This window comes from Hemitrygon akajei, chromosome 3 (assembly GCF_048418815.1).
Source record: "Hemitrygon akajei chromosome 3, sHemAka1.3, whole genome shotgun sequence".
Classification (NCBI taxonomy): Eukaryota; Metazoa; Chordata; class Chondrichthyes; order Myliobatiformes; family Dasyatidae; genus Hemitrygon; species Hemitrygon akajei.
This window is the reverse complement of record NC_133126.1, coordinates 42,655,035-42,678,955: the sequence shown is the minus strand read 5'-3', so window position 1 is coordinate 42,678,955 and position 23,921 is coordinate 42,655,035. Positions and strand designations below refer to the sequence as shown.

The 23,921-nt window shown below is 39.3% G+C and overlaps 1 protein-coding gene across 7 annotated transcripts in view; it reads left to right on the top strand.

Annotated features, from left to right (window-relative positions):
* Positions 1–23,921, top strand: part of LOC140724911 (ena/VASP-like protein) — a 249,431-nt gene that overhangs the window by 131,187 nt on the left and 94,323 nt on the right. For all 7 annotated transcript variants that reach the window (XM_073039682.1, XM_073039688.1, XM_073039680.1 and 4 more), the window contains one exon: positions 20,359–20,527. In XM_073039682.1, coding sequence (XP_072895783.1) covers positions 20,359–20,527 — 169 coding nt within the window. The remainder of the gene's footprint in view (positions 1–20,358; positions 20,528–23,921) is intronic.

Below are 23,921 nucleotides of genomic sequence, written 5' to 3'. Positions count from 1 at the left end.
TTAAAATGTTAGTTCTCCTGATTTATGATAGAAAGATTAAGATTATTTATAGAGTATTGCATTTGCGCATTGAAGATACTTACTTGGGTCCATAGTAAAGTACAGGACAGAAGAAATTATTCAACTTATTTGATTAAGGGCTGCTTACTTGTTTGTGTATGAAGTAACTCAAGTTCCAGAAACATAAAGCAGATTTTAGCCTTATTGTTCAATGCATACAGTCTGGTTATGAACAGTAGGATGTTTCTGTTTCACACTACTGTGTGGTATTATCATTAAAGCATGAAAAATTCATTAAAAACACTATGGCAGCTACAGTCAGTGGGTAGCTATTTAAATGAAAGTCATGTGCATGAATATTAAAGGAGAGTTTTGCTATTAGTTTTAGTGTTTATTTTCACCTCTTTTTCTAGATGTTTAATAATAATAATAATAATAATAATAATAAGTTCTTTATTGACCCTGTGGAAAACTCTTCTGTTACAGCAACAAAATTTAAAAACACACTTAGCAGTGTGCAGACTTAAACTAATAATAACATATAGAATAATAATATACACAATAATAATGTACCAATATGCAAGAATAAAGCTGAGACTACTGTACTTTGATGTGTGTTCTGCTACACAGAGATGAACTGTTCTATGTACTTATTGCACTTGGGAGGAAAGATTTTCTGTAATGACCCTTATGACAGCGAAGCTGAATGAGTCTGTTTGAAAGAGTGTTCTGCTGCTTATTCAGTAAGGTCTGCATTTTTTTGTTTTTATTTTTGAAACCTTGTTTGTTTCAGCTGTAACAAGGAACAATTCCAAAACAGTTTTGCAAATCTAGAGACAGCCATCTCACATTTAATGTCTTAGACTTTCATCAGTTTCAATGTGTTACACAATCCATAACACATTGGAGTCTGCACTCTGATTCATGCATGTAGTCCTCTGGGCTATTCATCCTGTTTTTTTTTGCCACAGTTGACATGCTTATCTCAATTGCACATTATATCCTGTTCTATTACATTAGACTTATTAACTTTGGGAGGGCTTTTGAAGATGCTGTTAAGATTATCAAAGAATGAGTAAGGTGCTGTTCTGCTCTGTGGCTCTGCAAGAAGAACTTCGGTAGCCTGAATGCCTGGTACATCCTAAACAGAGTTTGCCTTGCAGTATACTGTAGGTGATGTATGGAAGTATGGTGCTGTAAGAGTGCTGATGAAAGAGACAAATAACATAAGACTGGTCTTAAGCTTGGAAGAGAGTCCAATGATGTGGAATAACTTACATTAAGTACATTCTTTCTGATATGGCTTGGGCACCATAATCTCCTAGCTGGCATTCATATCATTCAATTGCAATGTTCTCTGACTCCTTACTGGTTAAACAAGTCACGCGATCCTGCAAGAAAGAGCTTGTGCAAGGACCCATTAATAAAATGACTGTCGCAACTAAACCACTTGTAAAACCGTTTTTAAAAAAACCTATAAATCAACCTGTCAGCAATGAGCAGCAGCATCCCAAAGCTCACAGTATTGTGTTTCGTATGGGGAATACTGCAGCCACATTGATGCTGCCCACAGGAGGAATTTTATATTCAGGACAATCATAGAATTGCAGAAATATTAGCTAGAAGATGATCAGAGGACGTTTAAATAACTCACTAGCTGCTTCTTGGGAACAAATTGAGATGGACAATAAATGTAATCATGCAAGCTATAACCATATTTGGAAAATTAATTTTTTAAAAATTCATGAGCTACATGTCATCTTAAATGTAAGGGTTGACATGATGTCACAGGATCTGCTGGTCAGGGATGTAAGCAGAATTATTCTCAGTGATTTTAGTATCTTTTTGCAAAAACTGGGAGAGCAGTCGTCATCCTCAAAGTTCCATAAATCCTTAAAACAGTTCCTGTGGCAGGTAACAAATTAAACATACATTGGAAACAGATGTATCTTGGGAAATTTATAACAGAAATGTGGAGATTGGTTAGGGAGCACTGGCATAGGGTTCTGGATAGGTTTATCTGATTGAGGCAGGGAATAGTAGGGAGAAGGAGCCATGCTTGACAAGAGAAGTAGAACATCTAGTCAAGGGGGAAGAAGTAAAGTTACTTAAAGATTGGGAAGCACAGATCAGATGGGGCTCTTGAGAGTTAAGGTAGCCAGGAAAGAGCTTAAGAAGGCACTTAGGAGAACCTAAAGGAGACATGAGAAGGCGTTGGGGAGTAGGATTAAGAAGATCTCCAAGGATTTCTATATATATGTGAAGAACAGGGGATGACCAGAGTGAGTGTAAGACTGATCGGGGATAAAGGAGGAAATGTGCCTGGAGTTGGAGGAGGTGGGGGGTGGTCCTTAATGAATACCTTACTTCAGTATTCACCACTGAGAGGGACTTTGAATGCAAGGACAAGGTAAAGCAGTCTAATATGCTGGAATATGTTGACCTTAAGAAAGATGATGTACCGGAACTTTTGAAAATCATCCCTGGGGTCAGAAGCAATATACCCCAAGTTACCACAGGAAGCAAGGGAGGAGATTGCTGCAACTTTGGCAATGATGTGTACATCCTCACTACCCACAGGAGTAGTAGCAGAAGATTGGAGGGTGGCAAATTTTATTCCATTGTTCAAGAAAGATAATAGGGATAACCTTGGGAATTATAGACCAGTGAGTAATCAATCAGTGATGGGCAAAATATTGGAGAGGATCCTTAGAGATAGGATTTGTGAGCATTAGGAGAAGCATAGACTGATTAGAGATAGTCTGCATGGCTTTGTAAGGGACTGGACATTCCTCACAAGCTTTTTTGAGTCTTTTCGAAGAGGTGGCAAAACAAATTGAGGAATGTAGAGCAGTGGACGTGGTGTATATGAAGGCAGTCAACAGTGCTACCTGTGGTAGGCTCCTTTAGGTGGGATCCATGGAAAGCTTGCTGTGTGGCTTCAGAATTGGATTGTCTACAGAAGACAGTCTGTGGTACTAGGTGGAGTTTATTTTTGCCTGGAGGTTGGTGATTAGTACTGTTCTGCAGGGATTTGTTATGGGATCCCCCGCTGTTTGTGATTTTTATAAATTACTTGGATGAGAAAGTGGAAGGGTTCCTTAGTAAGTTTGCAGATGATGATTGACAGTGACAATTAGCGAAGATTGATGGTGTTGTGGATAGTGTAGAAGATTGTCATAGATTACATCAGAACATTTATAGGATGCAGAGCTGGGCTGAGAAGTGGCAGATGGAGTTTAATTAAGAAAAGTGTAAAGTGATGCACTTTGAAAGGTTGGACTTGAAGGCAAAGTACAAGGCTAATCATAGCGTTCTTAATAGTGTGGAGGAACAGGGGAAACTTGGTGTTCACGTCCATAGATTCTTCAAAGTTGCCACACAAGTTGATAAGGTTAAGAAGACATATGGTTTGTTGGCCTTCATTAGTTGGGAGATTGAGTTTAAGTGCTGCAAAGTAATAGTGCAGCTTTACGAAACACTGGTGGACACAAAATATTGTGTTGAGCTCTGGTTGCCTCATTATAGGAAAGATGTGGGAGCTTTAGTGCAGGCACAGAGGAGATTTGTCAGGATGCTACCTGAATTGGAGATCATGGTTTATGACGAAAGGTTGTGCGAGCTAGGGCTTTTCTCTTTAGTGCAAAGGAATATGACAGGTAAGATGATAAGAGGCACCATTTTTCTAGGGCAGCAAAGAGGGCATTATCTTAAGATGACAGGTAAAGTATTGGGGGGGGAGGTGGGGAGGAGATGTCAGAGGTGTGTTTTTACATGAGAGTGTTAAGTGCATGGAACACACAGCCAAGGGTGGTGAAAGAAGCAGATATAGTTGGGATGTTTAAGAAGGACTTGGATAAAAGAAAAATGGAGAGCCATGTGAGAGGGAAGTATTAGATTGATCTCAGAGTAGATAAGGTTATAAGGTTGGCACAACATTGTGGGTTGAAGAGCCTGTACTGTGCTGTACTGTTGTATGATCTATGTATGGTGTTCAGGTTGGCCTTCTACAAATATCAATAAAAGTTAATACTTAGGTACAACAAGCAATTAGGGAGATATGGCCTTCATTTTAAGAGGATTAAAGAACAAGAATAGAAAGATATTTCTGAAATTAGACAGGGCTCTTATGAGACTGCACTTGAAATATTGTCTGAAGATTGGGTCACCTTACCTAAGGATCAAAATACTAGTGATGAGGAACCCAACAAGAATTCACCAAGCAACACACAAAACATTTGGGAGGAACTCAGTAGGCCAGGCAGCATCAATGGAAAAGAGTAAACAGTCAACCAGTTGAGCCGGAACCCTTCATCGGGACCCTTTTCAGCATCTGTGGATTTTCTCTTGTTTAAGAATTCACCAAATTGTTTCTGAGGATAAGAGGACAGATTGGCTTAAACACGTGTGAGTTTAGAAGAATGAGAGTTGTTCTCATTGAAATATACAAAATTTTTAAGATCGTAGCAAGTTGAAAGTTGGAATAATTTTTGGTGTGGTTTAGATGTCTAGAATTTGGAGGGACCATCTCAAAAAAAAGGCAAACATTTCAAGACTAAGGTGATTCATCCAAGCAGTGGTGGATCTTTGAAAATCTTTAACCTTGTGGGGCTGTGGAGGCTGTCAGTGAGTTTATTCAGAACAGGGGCTGATAAATTTCTACACATCGAGAGCAAGAATGTGGTACTGGGCAGATGTATCTGCCATTCTGATGAAGGACCTTGGCCCGAAACATCAACTGTTTACTCTTTTCCATAGATGCTGCTGAGCCTGCTGAGTTCCTCCAGCATTTATGTTATCTGCTTCTATTTCTCATCTTATGTTCTTTGTGATGATATTTAAGAGAGTCTTTTCCAGTCTATTAAGAGAATATACATGTCCTCAAATAATCTGAGGTCATCATACAGTGTTTTGCCAAACTTGTTTAGCAAGATGAAATCCAGATTTAAAATCATATCCAAACACTCATCTGTGCTAGTAACATGTTTATTTAATACATTAGTTCTGTTAGCGTTGAAGCATTCCCCTGAAGCCTGGCTTGATCTCATAATTTTCTGACTCAGGATGACTTGTAATGCAGTGGTTTCTCTTTGACAATTTCTTATGTATTCGAAGACGCAAGAATGTGAATTATATTTCAAATTTAGATAGGGAAAGTCTCAGGATATCAGAACTTTTATTTTAAAGAAGGCATTGCATGTAAATAACATAGGATATCTAGTTTTCTAAAAGGCAGCTTTTATCCATAGGTAGAATATTAATCAAGAAATGTAATAATGGGAAATGAACTGGAGAAGTTGCTGATCCAGTTGTAACCATCTCTCAGGAAAGTTGGGAAGTCAAGTAATCAGCCTTCTCAGCTCATATCTTGCATAGGAGATGAATTTGAGTGAATTGAATTTACAGGGTTAGTATCTAAAATCCAGCACTGTTGAGAGGTAGATCATGCTGGTATTTAGATTATCTCAGATTTTGGATTATGTAGAAATAAAGTCTGATATTTTTTCAATTTTTCAAGTATTCTTCCTGTCAATTACTAAATAAGTAAGGCTAAATCACCACAAAGCATGAGACTGTGAACTAAATGGTGAAGCTGCAATATTTGTGGTTAGCTGCACTTCTGGAAGTGTTCAATCTTCCAGGGGAGGGGCGAGCCAGGAGCAGGAAAGTAGTAGCTGGGTCTAGGTGAGGAGTAGTTGATGGGCAGATGGAGCCACATTCTGGATGGAAAGGTAAAAACAGTATCAGAGGGTAGGAAGTGATTGTTGGAGACAACAAAGGATTGCAAATTATGGAATCTGCTGAGAAAGGAAGGAAAAGAAGGGAATGTGTTAGAGGAGCTGGGTGGATCAGAATGAAAGAGAAAAGAGCAGAGTGAGTAAGAGATATGTGAAATTGGGGAATTGACATCATTTGGTTTTTGACTACCCAGACAGGTGCTGTTTCCATAGTTTGTGTTTGGGCTCACTCCTGCCAAAGGAGAGAAGGGTCATTGTTGGAATGGGGAGAGGAATTGGACTGGCTTGCAACCAGAAGCTCTGAATGGCCACTACAGATAGAGTGTAGGTGCTTGGCAAAGTGGTCGTCTAGTCTACACTTGGTATCTCCCATGTAGAGGAGGATATGTTGAAAGCACAGAATGCAATAAACAAGGTTTAAGGAGGTGCATGTGAATCTCTGCCTCCTCTAAAAGGTCTCTTTAGGGCTTGGAATGGTACAGGAACAGGTGAAGTAACTCCTGTGGATGCAGGGATAGGTAGAGAGAGATGAACAAATCAGGGAATTGTAGAGAAAATGGTCTCCCTTTCACAGGCAAGTAGTGTAGCTTTAATATTTTAACTCTGAAGCAACCAATGTAATTTTCCAGTTCTCAGAAGTACTGTTTGGAGAAATTGTTAAAAAGTCACTGTTATAATTTTTGCTGAGAATTTTTTAAAAGTATTGACATTCATGTCTGGAGTGAAACATAGAGGTTTAAAATGGTATTGTTCCAGCTGTACAAGTCATTAGAATCCTTGCTTGCAGGTCTGGCTCCAGAGACTGGAGCACAGAAATTTAGTAACGATGAGATGTGAAACTGAGGCTATATCCATTTTTCAGTTGGAATGTGAGATTTTCCATGACTCTACTTTGAAGATCTACAAAGTTTGCTTTGCTGTTCTAGTTGCAATGCAGCCTGGTCTGGAAACACCAACGCCTTCAAATGGAAAATTGTACAAAAAAATAGTGGTAGTTTACAGCACAGTCCATTCCTCCGCACCATTGAGCACATCTATATGAAGCATCGCAGGAAAGCAGTGTCTATCATCAGGGATCTCCGCTACCCAGTCATACTCTCTTCTTGCTCTTGCCTTCAGGGAGAAGGTACAGGAGCCTCATGAATCACACAGCCAGGTTCAGGAACATTTATTACCCCTTAACCATCAGGCTGCTGAAACAAATGGGATAACTTCACTCAACTTCACTTGCCACATCATTGAAATGTTTCCACAACCAATGGACTCACTTTCAATAGTTTCAATAGTTCCATTTAATATCAGAGAAATGTATACATTATACATACTGAACTACTGCTTCTTTGCAAAGATTCTTCATTTAATGTTCTTGATATTTATTGCTTATTTATTATTATTATTTCTTCCTTTTTGTATTTGCACAATTTGTTGACTTTTGCACTTTGATTGAATACCCAAGTTGGTGTGGCCTTTCGCTGATTCAATTATGGTTATTATTGTATTATGGATTTATTGAGTAAGCCTGCAAGAAAATAAATCTCAGGGTTGTATGTGATGATATATCTGTATTTTGATAATAAATTTGAATTTTGAACTTTAATACTTCTTGCTCATTTAACATTGCCAAAACAGTCTGGTTGTATCACATGCTGTTTTGTGAGAGTTCACTGTGCAATTTTGCTGTTGAATTTTCTAAATTAAAATTAACTAAACTTTTAAAATGCTTTGAAAATCTTAAGCTCTGAAATACGCTTATTATGAATGTATCTTTTTCATACTTGTTTTCTTTTAACTTTTGTAATAATGCATGCTGAATTCTTTAACATCCTCCAAAATAAATGTTAGTAGTTATAATTCAACCAATTATTATTATAGATTCAAACAAGAAGATGCAAATGGAGTGCTGTGCAGAAAACAATTTGTGACTTAATGTTGTTGCTGAAAAAGCACATGCAGAGACAGTAAATTACACAGTGGTTTATTTTTCAGCACTGTATGACTGAAAATGCATTTAACCTAGAATAAATCACATTCCTCAGTCATGTCAGCGGGGAATTAAGAGCTGTCTTTCCAGTTGTGAGTTTTAAAGATTTGCAGGAGTATTTGGAAAAAGTGATCATTAGGGTGCAGTATGTGTCACTAATGTGTTGCAACAGCAACTGTTTAAACCATGCTGCTTAGTTCTCTTCTGAGAACTCATTTCGACGGTCAGTCACAGTACAAGGACATAAGATCTTATCATGCTGTGCTTATATGCATGCAAATAAATTATTTACCTAAATTGTTGGCCACATCCTGCACTGAAAGCATCCTCCACTACACACCACAAACTCATACCCTGATCCCACAGTCATGTATTTTCTTTGTCTGAGATAGAGTGAATTATCGGTGCTTCACTCATCCTGTAACTGTACTCCTCTCACTTCTTCCTGATGTCAGTGTTCCCAATATATGACCTTCACCAATCTCCATAGCACTTTACCACTGATGCCAGACTCCCAGATCTCCATTCCCCTGGTGTCTCAGATACCCAGATTTCAAAGCTCTCTATTGAGCCAAGTACAAACGTTTGTATTTCTGGCCTCCTTCTTGACTGCAAAATGCCCAAGTTCCCTCAATAGGCAGATGTGTCTGGTATCATTCCTAATTCTAATATCTCAGGATGGCCTGATCAAATCAAGATGGCACCACAACCAACAACAATGACCTGCAGACAGTTCATGAAACTACTAATTCCTCTTTTAAATATACTTCTACTATTAATCTCTGTGTGATTGGAGCCTGTAATTTACATTTTGATGCTGTGCTTTTGGACCAAGTATTTTGGCTCTTTTGCTGTCTCTGGTGCAATTTGACAAGGTTGAGAGCGGAGTGTGCAGCCTACAGGCGGAGCACAAACCCATGATCGACTCCATACTTATCACCAATTAAAGCATTGAGCAAGATTGAAATGGATGAGGACAAGAGCAGAAGGCAAGCGGGTGTTCAGCACCATGTGTCTGGCCTGTCTCCTCCCTCTCGCTTGCTGCTGCCAGAAGAAGGTGCAGGAGTCGTAAGTCCCACCCTGCAAAGATTGACCAGTGCTGCTCGTGGCTGTGGACTCTGTGGTTCATGAACATATGTTTCTGGATTTTGGTTACTCTTTTTCTGATTTTATGCAATTTGATTAGGGCGCTTCAGTGTGGACTAGCTCTGTGGCCTGCAGTCAATGAAGAGCTATACTGAACTGAACTAAACACAACACCCCTAGACTGTTTTGAGGACTCTATGGTTTGATATTTAATATTATGTGTGTTGTTCGCTCGCTTTTAGCTATTTGCACTATTTACAGACTCACAAGTGAAGTGTTGCCTCACCTGGAAGGACTGTTTAGGGCCCTGAATGGTGGTAAGAGATGAGGTGTAGGGACAGGTGTAGCACTTACGCTTGCAGGGATAAGTGCCAGGTGGGAGATCGGTGGGGAGGGACGTGTGGACCAGGCAGTCGCGGAGGGAATGATCCCTGCAAAAAGCAAAGAGGGGTAGAGAAGGAAAGATGCGCAGAGGGAACGATCCCTGTGAGTCACTTGTGAGTCTGTTGGGGTAATCTATTGCATCCGGTGCTCCTGGTGCAGCCTCCTCTACGTCAGCGAGACCCGTTGCAGATTGGGGGACCGCTTCGTCAAGCACCTACGCTCTGTCCACCACAACAGACAGGATCTCCCGGTTGCCACTCACTTCAACTCTCCTTCACATTCCCATTCGGATATGTCCGTACATGGCCTCCACTACTGCAATGATGAGGCCAAACTTTGGTTGGAGGAACAACATCTCATATACCGTCTGGGTAGTCTCCAGCGCCTTGGTATGAACATCGAATTCTCCAACTTCTGGTAATTCCCTCCCTCTCCCTTCCCCCATCCCACCTTCACTCTGTCTCCTCTTCTAGCTGCCTATCACCTCTCATGACTCTGCCTTCTTCTACTAACCATAGTGCTTTCCCCTTAGATTCCTTCTTCACCTCTCCAGCCTCTCCACTCCCTGCTTCCCCTCCCCCACCCCTTGATCTTTCCTATGATTGGTTTTCCACCCTCCCCCCACCTTCTTTATAGGGCCCCTGCCCCCTCCTTCTTTAGTCCTGACGAAGGGTCTCAACCCGAAACGTTGACTGCTTCTTTCAACGGATGCTGCCCGACCTGCTGGGTTCATCCAGCTTTTTTGTATGTCTCAATGGTCATACATACCATCTCCTCCAATATCTTCTCTCTTTTCTGCCCTGCAGTAATTTCAATAAAAGTAACCCTTGTTCAACATTTATTAGCTCCAACTCCAACATGATGCACTCAGTCACCATTGTTTGAAGTACACGAAGAAACTCTACACAGTGGCATAGAAACTAGCATTTTGGCGGTGAATTGCAGAGCGATGCAGACACACCAACATACAGATATAAATGCTCACAATGGCGCAGACCACATACAAAGGCTGCGGCATAGGCTACTACGCAGAAGTATATATCAGTCTTTATACCGAGACAGTTCCATTATAGTATAGGTTTTGTCTTTGGGCTCCAGTTCATTTTGGAAAGGGCATTGATTGACTGGTTAACCTACCTCTGAAGACAGTAACAGGTCATAAGCACACATGTGAATTAGGTGCAAAAGCACCCTTTTCGTTATCCTAAGTGTCAAATCACGAGTGCTAATAGATCCAGTTTCTGGGCTCTTCATTGCATTGATGTCAGTGACTAGTTAAGTCCACACTAGACCGGATAATTTTGAAAATGCCGGTATCGCGTAAAAATGATAGGCGTCCACACTATGCGTTTTTAAAAATATCTCTGTCCACATTAAAACGGATGTTTCGACGAATCTCCTCCTACTGCGCATGCGCAGAACACACCTACCGAAAACAAGAGATATGTTTGGTGTCGAATCTCGCTGTGAAAATGTGCGTTTGTGCAGTTACAGACTAGAAAAACTTAAACGATGGACAGCTGTTGGCTCTCAAAAGTAAAAAAAAACAAATACTGGAGCGTATGGAGGCAACCGACAGGGAGTTCACAGACGGTATGACCCAGCTGACGATGAACACTGAAAAACTGACGAACTCCTTTGCATTAATAAAACCCCTTGTTAAATGTATAAAGCATGTCTGCATCAGGATTATCTTGTATTTCCATACAATGTTACATTAGGCTGCTACACATCTATTGTCAGAGAAGTACTTGCATAAGTAGGTAAACCACCTTCATACAAGCAAGGACAGAAAACAGGGCAAATTTAGTATACTTATTTATTCAGTAAGTTATGGGTCAAAGTATTTGGTGAGTACATTTCTGACTTCAGTCTTGTTGCCATCTGTTCTGAAATTGTTAGGTTGAGTGATCATTTCATGATCACAGGTGGGAATGGGAATGTGAAAAGGGTAAGGGGTATGTGTAGAGGGGGTGGGCGAGGGGTAAGTGTAGCAAAATATGTAGACAGGACAAGAGAGAGGTACGTCATTGGGGAAGTAAGGAGAGATAGCTAAAATAAGGTGCCAGGCCAGACGTGGAGACTACAGGGAAAAGGGAACCTGCGACCACAAGACAATGTGCTTGGCAATGTATTTTGAGGATACCTATTTCAAGTGTTTTGAAGTGCGTCAGTATTAATTCTAGGTATTACGCTTTAACCTTTGCTAATTCTGAGTATTTTGCATGCTTAGTTATGCAATAGCCAATCAATTGATGAATTCGAATCGGTAACCATATTTGCGAATGTAGTTCCCTGCTTTTGGGTATAAGTATGACCTTCGTAAACCGACAAATTGGGAGTTGGCTACCTTACGCCTGAAGTGCGTGGGGCTGCGAACTCCTCTCTGAATAAAAACTGTTTCAGAGGTAGTTTTGTGTCTCTGGTGTTTTTCCTCAACTGAGCAGGTAACAGTTACAGGTTGACAGTTGCATTCAAGAAAACAATGAAATGGCGCACTGCCATCACCATCTGTTCCGGCACATCATGACAGTGTTTTTAGATTTCTCCAGTTACCCCATCCACATTGCTCTGGCAAGCAGGGTTTTCAAAATTACACACTCTGGAGAGCTTTACTGAAAATCTCCGGTTTCGGGGGATGAAAACACCGTTTTAGTGTGGACGGAGGGTAAAAATGAAGAGAAAAAGCTTCAGTTACAGATTTATCCAGTGTAGCGTGGCCGTAGCCTAAGGATGTAGCCCCAGATCCTTGAAATTTCTTTCGATCAGTTCAAACATCAGCATTATTACTAGTCTCTGTAATTCAGTTCTGAAAAAAGTTTATTTGTGAAGAAGTCTAATTGATTATCTTCTCCAAGAGGACTGAAATGCTTGCTTTACTACAATAAAATGGAAATTGCAGTTTTAAATTCTTTAATTTAGAGAAATCACTCACAATCTTGTTGCGGCATTACAATATTGAAAATTAAGCAGAAAATCAAGGAATGGATTTTTTTAGTCTCTCAAGAAAACTTCAGTCCTTCAGCAATTCTGCAACCAGTTCTTAGTCAAAAAAAACTCAACAGAATCCTGTGTTTCTTTTCTTTCTACCCTGACTCCCTAGATTGAACGGAATTTTGAATTCTGAAGGTCAAGAAGAGTTTGTGGGGACTACACTGGCACCTTTCAATTCTTTATTTGGCTGTTTTGGTCTGAAAATAACCAACTGATGTGTTAATGAGGATTTAAGATTATCGTGTTTGGGAATAAAAATCATTGACTCTTTATTCTTTTGCTACAATCACTTGCTATAAAAATGTACAATTTAGAAGCTTACATCTATGCAATAATGTTGAAAATAATGTGTCTTTGTGCTTGTTTCCATCAGTTGATATGTAAATACTAAATACATAACACAAGACACTAAACTATGTATGGAATCCTGTGAACCGGTGGTTATATTTCTAAATGTCCAGAAGATAGATTGCCTTAGTGGTATCTAGGTTATGTTGCTATTAATATAAGTTTTCAAAAGTCTATTTTAAAAAATATTATTTATATAGATGCATTGCTAATTTAAACTTTAAGGCCTGGAATTGGTCTACACATGGTGTTGGATTACTCAAATTAAGGCTCAAATTACAGGGGCAGGATGCATATACATATTTTTAGATAGATTGACACCATGTATTACCAGTGCTGGGTATCACCACAATTGGGTGTCAAATTATAATACACATACAAACTTGAACGAAAGCCCTGGTGCAAAGGGTGTCTACGCCAATGTTCTATGAGGACTTCTACCACCAATCTTCTATCAAGCATTCATCCTAATGCATGTTCACTAGCATAAAAGGTCTTGCACAGGAAAAGTTAGAGCAAGTCCATCTCATCTACTTTCTACCACCAGTATGGAAAAAAATATGTTAGGGAGAAGATTGAAGGTGGTTAGGGAACTTTAGAATTCACCACCTGTCATACCGTCTCCCTAAACTTTCATTCCTTCTACCACAAGCTGCAGTGCATGTGAGTTACATTTAGTTACTTAACTAGCATGTGACCTCTATCACCAAGAACAAGGGAAGCAGGTGCATGGGAGCACCACAATCTGCAGGTACTCCTTCAAGACCACCCTGATTTGGAAATAGACCATTCTATCTGGATACAAATCCTGGAACTTCCTATCCAACAGCACTGGGGAACCACCTTCGGCAGAAGATTTTACCAAATGACGCATCTCTTGACATCTTGAAGAAAGTGGCTCAGCACCATCTTCTCAAGAGCAATTAGGAACAGGAAACAGTGTTGACCTTGTCAATGATACCCAGAGCCTGAAGCTTTGAAGCAGCAAATTATCACACATCATTTGTAAATCTAAAATAACACATACAAATCTAAGTTTAAATAAATCTAAGGCAACACAAGTGAATCTGCAGATGCTGGAAATAATTAAAAACGCAAAATGCTGGCAGAACACAGCAGGCCAGACAGCATCTATGTGAGGAGGTAGTGACAACGTTTCAGGCCGAAACCCTTCATCAGGGTTTCCTACTGATGAAGGGTTTCAGCCCGAAATGTCGTCACTACCTCCTCCCATTGATGCTGTCTGGCCTGCTGAGTTCTGCCAGCATTTTGTGTTTTTAAATAAATCTGAGTTTTGTTTATCTGCCATTTCCGATTTATCCACAACATGTTCAGTCTTCAAAGAATTTTTACTGTTTCCTTGTTACTTGTAATATTTCTTTTTCTGAGGTCTGACAGATTCATTAGTCTGATTACCAAGCACTTATGCAATTTATTTTATTCCCAGAATTAATCATATAAAATTAGATTTTAAGTGTGCATCACACAATGTTAGCACTGTATGAAGTGCAATGGGAGTTTCAGAAACATAAGCACGAAGTACTCGTCAGTACTTTGCAAAAAGCAAGTAACATGAGATTTATAAATTACAATACAACGAGAAAGGTCATTCCAAAATCTATATGACTTAAATCTAAGTTGATCACCATTGTAACTTTTTTGATAACTTGCATTGTGGATCAGAAGCATCAAAATGTGCAAATGTTTCATTACATTTGATGGGAAGCATCTTGCTATAACACACCAGGCAATTTCAGAATTAAATGTAAACTGGTCAAGGGCTTCCCGAAGTCCACAGAGTAATACTGCATCTGGTAATGAGCACTTTCTCCAGTGCTGACATTCCACTAGGAGCTTGCTAAGGCTGTGGCTGCAACTTGGGTGGATTAGGGACATTAAGCAGGAGACATAGACTTGCCTGTTAGCAAAGGATATACTGCCATTGAACCATTGCACACTAATTGGACCTCCATGCTAAAACATATTTGCAAACTCAATAGAAACCTTAAGTAGTATGGAAGGTTCACAAGGAAGAGCTGGCTACCCTCTACATTTGCTGCCCACACCAGCCTGCTGTCCAACTACACCAACTAAAGTGCAGACATAATAATCATCACCAAAGGACAAGGATGGTAGTGGCATTCTTTTCAAATGAATGTATAGCAAGTTAGCATTCAACAAGTTGTGGTCTCACTTAGTAAATTTTACATTCAAAGTGAGGAATGTGATCAAGTTAGTGAGGATGTGGAAACAGTTCAGAAGAATTTTGCCTGGACTGGAGGGCTTTAATCGTAAGGAGAAACTCAACAGTCTGACACATTTTTCTTTCTTGAATGACAGAGTCTATGGTGTGACTTTATAGAGGTTTATAAAAATACGAGAGGCATAGATAGGGCAGATGGTCACAATCTTTTTTCCAGGGTAGGGAAGTCTAAAACCAACATTAGGTTTAAAGTGAGAGGAGAAATGCCTAAAAGTCAACCCAAGGGCAGGGTTTTCAAGCAGAGGATGGATGCTGGTATCTGAACAAACTGCCAAAGGAGATAGTAGAGGGAAGTCCAATTACAGTGTTTTAAAAAAAGAATTTGGACAGGTTCACGGATAGAAAAGATTTGGACGGATATGGGATTAGCTTTAATGGGCGTCTTGGCTGACATGGAGGAGATGGGTCGAGGGACATGCTTCTCTGTTGAATGACTCTTCGGAAACAAATTTATCATTATTCCATTCCAATTACCTTTTTGTATACATTCAAAATCAAAGTTGTCACTAACTTCTAACACCAAAATTAGTTGGAGCACAATTTATATTCAAAGTTTCTACTTGGTAGTCAGTAGCTATTTTATATCAGACTTCAAATTATTTGTTACTGGATCATTATGTAACAAAGTACTATACTATCATATTTCTTTCCCATTTGTGGCCTCCTCTCCAAGCAACATGCTGGGTGTGAGATTGCTTTTCAAAAATAATTTGAAACTTAAAGCTGAGGCATGTGAGTAGATCCTTCTCTGCAATTTAGACAAGACATGATGCAACAAAGTTGACTTCAATAACTTAGCACCAGGTGTGACAATAAATTTCCTATTATTAATATATTTCTATTCTATAAATTCAGCTTTGGTTGGTCTTCAAATGAGGGAAATGAATAATGACAAAAATATTATTGTATATCTTTAGTTTAGTCTGCATAACAAGACTTAAAAGTTCCTCCATGGTACTTTAAAGAGCCATTGCACAGATTACCAGTAACCTTCTGATTATAAGCTTCACTATGTATATTTAATTTACGATTGACACCCAAGACATTAAGTGGAAAATATGAAGAATGGAAGACCAGGGCTAGGTGTTACAAATGACATGCAGAGGCATGTTGTTAGAGCCTGATCTTGTTGAGCTTCTTGGAGATGGGGCCTTAAGAAAAATAGTGCATGAAGACTTGGATATTTGTTAGAGCAAATTTGGTGGCCAGAGGTCAGAGCATCCTAATGGGATGGCCCTGTCTGAAGATTGAGTCTGGCAGCAAATTAAAATTTTACGGGTTTATTTCACAGAGTGTACTTGCCTTTCTTACCACTGACTCAGCCTGCAAGTTAATCTTGAGGGAACCTTGCACTGGGACTCCCAGTTCCCTTGGCACCTCTGATTCGGAATTAACTCCTTGTTTGGAATATAGCCTACACCTTATTCCTTCTACCAAACTGCAAGACCATGAATTTCCCTATACTGTATTCCATCTGCCAACAAGTTATAGAATTATAAAATCAAAAACCTTTTTCTTTGAAATTGCATTGCAGTTTGATTATTCTTAGCTATCACTGTTACTATCAAATATGTCATTGCAAAGAAATCATTAAGAGTTTACTTTGAAGCCAGTTGATTATATTCAAGAAGGGAAGTAAAAGCCATGGAAGATCATTGATACAGATCAAAATGTTAATACAGTATGTGGTTCTGGAAATTTAGAAGCATGTGAATATTCTAATATCAACCTACACCATTGTCATTTTTCAAATGCACTGAGGAACTTGGCGTACACATTTTAAATAAATTATTTACAAGTAAATTTCACACAAGAAACATTCTGCCATTGACTGAACCTTCGGCATCTATGAACATAAGCCATATAACACAATTTTAATGAATGGGTGATAGGAATAGTTATTTTCATGTACAGAGTAAAAGATTTTCCTTGTCCGTGTGTTATAATGTGAATATTATTATTAAGTGGCTCTGAAAGCAATCGCTAACAAAGGAAAAAATTTATTCTATTTTTGTTAATCATGTTTATTCAGCTTTCTCAGCTTGCTGATTTTGTGGTATTAGCTCCTGAAATTATATAATTGTTTCATGTTTTTCTTAAATTCACTTTTTTATGCACGTTGACTCATTATTAATTTCCAACATTTCCAGATGTGTTTTTAAAATTCATTCCCATGATTGTCTGGGGAAAGCTGCAAAAAAACCAGTTTAATGATGCTGATATGTTATCTATGGTATTTCATTTATTTAGTGGTACAACAAAGAGAAGGCCCTCCCGGCACTTCAAGCCACAGCAACCCCACAACCCCTATTAACCCTGACATGATCACAGGACAATTTACAATGACCAGTTAACCTACCGGGTACATCTTTGGACTGTGGGAGGAAGCCAGAGCACTTGGGAAAAACCCACACATTCCATGGGGAGGATGTACAGAGACTCCTTGCAGAACAACGCTGGAATTGAACCCTGGAACGCTGCAAGTTGTAATAGCGTCACACAATCTGCTACGTTACCGTGGTGCCTAATCTGTATCCAAAGCATAAAGGCTATTTCAGCTGTTCACATTTCCCTCCTTTGAAATTCTTTTCTCTGGTGACATAATGTAAGTGATCTGTGCAGTGCAAAACTTTAAACATCTGAATTGAAAAATAGCAATGGGTTTTGTGATTTAGTAACTACTTTTGTTCCTTTTTTTTTGGTGAATAGAGTTTTTTTTTGTTTCTGTTTGGAGGTCAAATGATGGAATGATTAGTGTTCAGGGTCAGAACAGCTTGAGTGCTTAGCAAGAATGATTGTACTTAACCAGTACAAGTTGATCATAATGGCTTAGAAATGTGAATTTGCAGTGCTATTTATTTCAGCATGCATGACTGCAAATGGATTTTGGATAGAGCAAAACATCACAGCAAACATTTCTGAAATATTTTGTGTTGCTCTGAAAAATTCCTTGGGCACTCTTCAGTGGGAGTTGCACATGCGAGTCTTTTACAACTTCAGCATCAAACCCACATCATTCCATAAACTCTGATTTTTTTTAAATTAGGAAAATACATCATGTAGAAGCAGCCACTATTGGTCACTACTGGAACCTCACAAAAGCAAGTCCCATAATTAGCTTCTAAACTTAATTCCTTACTTGGAATATCGTGTGCAAGTCTGGCTGCCCCTTTACAGGATGTGGAGACTTTGGAGAGGATACTAAGGAGGTTTGCCAGGTCATTGCCTGGATTGGAGTGTATTAGCTGTAAGGAGAGTTGGACAAATTTGGATTATTTTCTCTGCAATTTTGGAGGCTGAGGAGCTGGCATGATAGAATTCTGATAAAATTCTGGGAAACATAATAATAATAATACTTCTCATACAGATTAGTTCAAAGTGCTCTACAATGGGACAAAGTACAAAAAAAATCAAAATTAACTTGAAACTAAAAGACAAAAAGAAGTTAGTTCAAAGCAAGGTTAAATAAATAAGTTTTGAGCTGGCGTTTACAATTGTCAAATGAGTCTGTATCCCTTATAGTTTTAGATATTGAATTCCACAGTTTGAGTTTCATTCTAAAAAGCTGACCTGCCCAATTATCTTTTGAAGCAGATTTTTTTAAATTTAAGAGACCAGTGGAAGAAGACCTGAGAGCACAAGCAGGATTATAAAATGAAAATGATTTGGTTCTGTACCCCAGTCCCAGACCATTAAGAGCTTTAAGTACAAGTAAGAGATAAAGGTAGACATATATAAGGTAGAAAGACTTTTTCTCAATATGGAAATGTCAAAAACCAGAGGGCATTGCTTTAAGATGAGAAGGGTAAAGTTTTTTTTTATGTGTAAAGTGATAAGCACCTGCACTGTGCTAGGTGCAGATATGTTTAAGTGACATTTAGTTCGGGGCATGAACAAGCAGGATGTGAAGAGATGTATGCCATGTGCAGGCAGATGGGTATTTTAAATTGGCATCATGGTCAGCACAGAAATCATGAACTGAAGGGCCTCCTCTTGTGTTGCATTAATCTGTGTTCTAACCTTTCTCATCATTAAATAAATTAGTCAGCTCCATCTTGGGTACTAGCCTCCATAGTATCCAAGGTGTCTTCAAGGAGCGGTGCCTCAGAGAGGCAGCATTCATTATCAAGGACCCCCAACACCCAGGAAATGCCCTCTTCTCATTGTTACCATTAGGAAGGAAGTACACAAGCCTGAAGGCATACACTCAGTGATTCAGGAACAGCTTCTTCCCCTCTGCTATCTGAATCCTAAATGGATGTTGAACCCTTGAACACTACTTCAATTTCTTTTAAATGTTATCTCTGTTTTTCCACTGCTTTTAATTTAACTATTGTGTGTGTGTGTGTGTATACATATATATACACACACACTTACTGTATATTATGTACTGCATTGTACTGCTGCCACTAAGTTAACAGATTTCACAACTTTGATCATGGGGATAGCCAGGGGCTTTTTTCCAGGGCTGAAATGGCTAATACGAAGGGGCATAGATTTAAGTTGCTTGGAAGTAGGTACAAGAGGGATGTCAAAGGTAAGTTTTTCACACAGAGAGTGATGGGTGTGTAGAATGCACTGCCAGTGACAGTGATAGAGTGGATACTATAGGGTCTTTTAAGAGACTCTTAGATAGGTACATGAAGCTTAGAAAAATAGCAGGCTATGGAGTAGGGAAATTCTAGGCAGTTTCTAAAGTAGGTTATATGGTCGGCATAACATTGTGAGCTGAAAGGCTTGTAATGTACTGTAGATTTCTAGGTTCTATGCTCAATGATAAAACCTGATTCTGATTCTGATTCTGATCAATCTCATCGCCTTCCACCAGTTCCCAATTACTGACACCTCATTGTGCCAGGCTCTGATCACCACACCAGCCCTGATTTGGTGATCAGGCCCAAATCACCACTTTACAACCCTGTCCCACCATGTCAACATGCATTCTCACCAGTCCACAAGCACCGATCCTTCAAAGAACAATTTCCAATCTTTTGGCCCAACTGTTCTCTGTCCTGCATGGTGCAATTTCCTTTCGAGTGCTTCTCAGTGTAATGCTTCAGGCTTCATGCTTTGACCCCTAAGCATTACAGAGGTTTTTGGCTTCAGGCCCAAAACTGAAACAGCTGTTGTCATTCCATACAATAATCATATGCCTGCAACCATACCAACGCACTCTAATTTGTAGACTGATGTTCACAGACGTACCTGTTGTTTATGTGAGTCCAAATTTTGGATGCAAGTTAGCTTTCTCAGCTTTCATTGAGATAATTGTTGTCTTAAGAACTAACCTAAATTGCACATTCTATCTACATCTTTTCCTTATTAATATGATAACACCATTTTATCTTTTTGTAACAACAGCCAAACTTTGAACAAACTTGCTGTGTTCTTCTGTTTAAATTTTCACTTCTTAAGGTTTCTATAGAAGTGGCATATAATCTCTTTTAAAGTGCAGAGAGACATACAGATGTTTGTTGGGGTTCATCTGTAGCATTGTCCTTATTTATATTGACATTGGATTGTACGTTGATTTCATAGATATAATTGTCATCCTTCTATTTCAGTGAACAGAGCATCTGCCAAGCACGTGCCTCGGTTATGGTCTATGATGATTCAAGCAAAAAATGGATTCCAGCCAAACCTGGACAACAAGGATTCAGCAGAGTCAACATCTATCACAACACCTCCAATAACACCTTCAGAGTTGTTGGAATGAAATTACAGGACCAGCAAGTAAGTAGAAATAATTAACAGTTTTGACAGCAATAAGAATTGATTCAATCATTTTTTGCAACAAACCACATAGTGTTCATGGATTATTTAGGAAAACTTCTCTAGTAGTTTGACTGACTTGCTCATTTTATGCTAAATTTGCAGAGGAAAGCTATTTTGTGGCTGCATTTGATCATTTTGGACTGAAAAGCAGCCATCGGGAAATGATCTGATATACTCCTGCTGATGTCTAGTGTACAGTGGCTTTTCATGCAACAGAAATTGGCTGCTGAGGTGTGTGACTTGTGAACTGCATTTTCACTCATGGTAAAACAAACATCCTCCATCCCTCCCTACTGCAGGTTCTATTGCAGTTGTGCAGGGCCTTGGTGAGACCGCACCTGGAATATTGTGTGCAGTTTTGGTCCCCTAATCTGAGGAGGGACGTTCTTGCCATGGAGGGGGTGCAGGGAGGGTTCACCAGATTGATTCCTGGGATGGCAGGACTTTCATATGAGGAAGGACTGGATCGACTGGGCTTGTACTCGCTGGAATTTGGAGGATTGAGGGGGGATCTTATTGAAACATATAGAATTCTGGAGGGATTGGACGGGCTAGATGCAGGAGGATTGTTTCCGATGTTGGGGAGGTCCGGAGTGGGGGGTCACGGTTTAAGGATAAAGGGGGGAAGCCTTTTGGGACCGAGATGAGGAGAGACTTCTTCACACAGAGAGTGGTAAATCTGTGGAATTCTCTACCACAGGAAACAGTTGAGGCCGGTTCATTGGCTATATTTAAGAGGAAGTTAGATATGGCTTTTGTGGCTAAAGGGATCAGGGGGTATGGAGAGAAAGCAGGTACAGGGTTCTGAGTTGGATGATCAGCCATGATCATACTGAATGGCGGTGCAGGCTCGAAGGGCCGAATGGCCTACTCCTGCACCTATTTTCTATGTTTCTATGTTTCTCCCCCACCCCACAGGAAAGCTGACAAAAAGATAAAAGAGTTTTGATATTTTGTCCACAGCCTCTACCAAACTCATTATTCGTTCTCCACTCATTTTTATTCACAAATATGACTGGTACCACCTTTATACTATGCAGTAAGTGTGTGAGGCTGTGATCATAACCCCTTAACAAACTTGCACCCCGCAGTGCCTTGGGGCTGCTTTCAGAAATGGAATCCACCCAGAAATGGAAATCAGACATCTCATAGGAAGATATGACCAGGCACATATAACAGGATTTGTCCCTCCTTCCCTCGCTCCAAGGCATCTATTGAGACTGCTTTCTTTGGCTATGGAAAGTGGGTCTTTAATATCTGTCTTGCTTTCGGACAGTCAGTGTGGTATATAGTGTGGCAGCTGGTAAACTAGTGAACAACTGCCTCAGGAATCATGCTGGTATCATTTTTACAAGTAAATCTGTTGACAGCCACCTTGATACTTTTTAAGCCAGCTAAAATAGTCTTGATTTTTTTTGTCATTTAACAAGTTGTTTGTTAGCACAGCACTTATTGAGGAATTAGATTCCATTTACCACACAACTGTGAAGATCTTTCTTTTCAAAAACCATTACAATATGGATTGACATTGTGAGTTCAAATTCCATAGGGAGATGGATACTCACAGGTAAAACTTATGAAAATAAAATCGTATATTATCTGTCTTTTACTTTTGAAAATAATTGGGGGAAAATTCCAGGTTATTAATGTGTTATTTATCTAATCAGTCCCCACAAGTTCCATACTATTAAAAACTGGTCGTAATATTGCATTGAACATTTAACCACCTCTATTTATGCAGCATAGAAAGGGACCATTCTGTACGTATTTTTCTATGAGCATGCTGTTGTGCAGTAAATTGCTTATTAACATTTTGCACAACTATCGTAACGCTGCCTTAACCTTGTTCATTAATTTTAGCAGCAAATGCCTTAGTGTCATTTCACCAATTCAGTCTGCTGCTTCCTTGAGAATGTTAACATTGCACAAAGCACCAAATCTGCTCCAGCACTCTATCCAAATTGTGGCTGGTTGAAGCTGGCGTTTTGCCATAATATGCCCTGATGGAGCTGCTCATTGTTGGTTGGATTTATTATCTTCTGTTGTCCTGGAGCAGTTATTAATCAAAATGGCAGCTCATTTTTCTGCTCCGTTTTCAAACAGAAAGAATAATTGAATGTTGTGTTTAACATTTTACAGCCTCGCACACTTGAAAATTCCACTGAATAGTTTGATGTCAGGTATGAGAACAATGTGGCTCACCATCTAAGCTGGTTGACTGCAGAGACTCAAAGCAGAGGATATTAGGCTGGAGAGGACTGGCATTTGTTCACCATCTGCCGATGAATTTAGAGGATTTTGCAGAGTTAGCACTGGAGCAAAAATGCAACTCTTCTCTTTAAGTCAGCTTTCGTTTTTACTCATTTGTTCTAACCATGCTGGAGAAGAGGGAAAATCACTGCTGTTCTATAGACTATGAGCTTGTAGTCAGGTTTGTGGCTTTTAAGTCCTTGAATATTCATTCTTAGGGTTGCCAAAGGTAGTGGTGGATTTCATCATCAGTGTCTGAGAGATGGCTCATGAGAAATGAAGCGTGTTGATTTAGGTTGTGTCATGGATCTTGATTGTTGTGAAGGGCAAGGATCTTTGATTTCCAAATGTTTAGCGTAAGGCCCATACTCTCACACACTTGGGTTCCTCTGTTGTACAAAGTAATTCAGCCCACGATTCATATCAATGTTTTCAGTACAGACTTAGTGATAATTTGGACTGGAATTAAGCAAGGCAATTCATTGCACCAACTCTATTTCTCAATCTTCCCTGCTACCTAACCTCCAACACATTCCATTGAGCTATAGAATGTGCAGGAAACTATCCGACCTTCACTGCTTCAGCTCTAAAACCATTCCATTCAGCCTCTAGTCATTGAGTTACAGTAAGCAGACAAAGGTAGTCCATCTACATACTAGGAGGCTGAGATCTAAACCATTGTAAATTATTTTGCTGAATCATGCAAGTAAAGCTAATTCCACAATGCTTTTCTATCCTAATTTAGTGTTATTCATTATCTAATATTCATGAAGTTCTCAGAATTATTAGTTCTAAATCTTGTGAGGAGAAAGTTCTTGTGACACTTTCCTTTGCTTAAGGTGTGGAGCCCTACTTCACTGACTGCACTTTTAAACTGATTTTATACAGCCTTCTCCGTACTGAACCTTGGTCTTTTCAATAGGGTACACAAAAGGAAATGTAACATTCCAAATGTACAGTAGCTTTACAAGCATGATATATATTTGAGATCTAACATACTGGTCCCTTATTGCATAAAGATAAAATCATAATGATAAAAAGATTAAACTGCTGCTGTGCATGCACCTATAAGCCTGAAAAATATGTTCATCTAGATTGATGA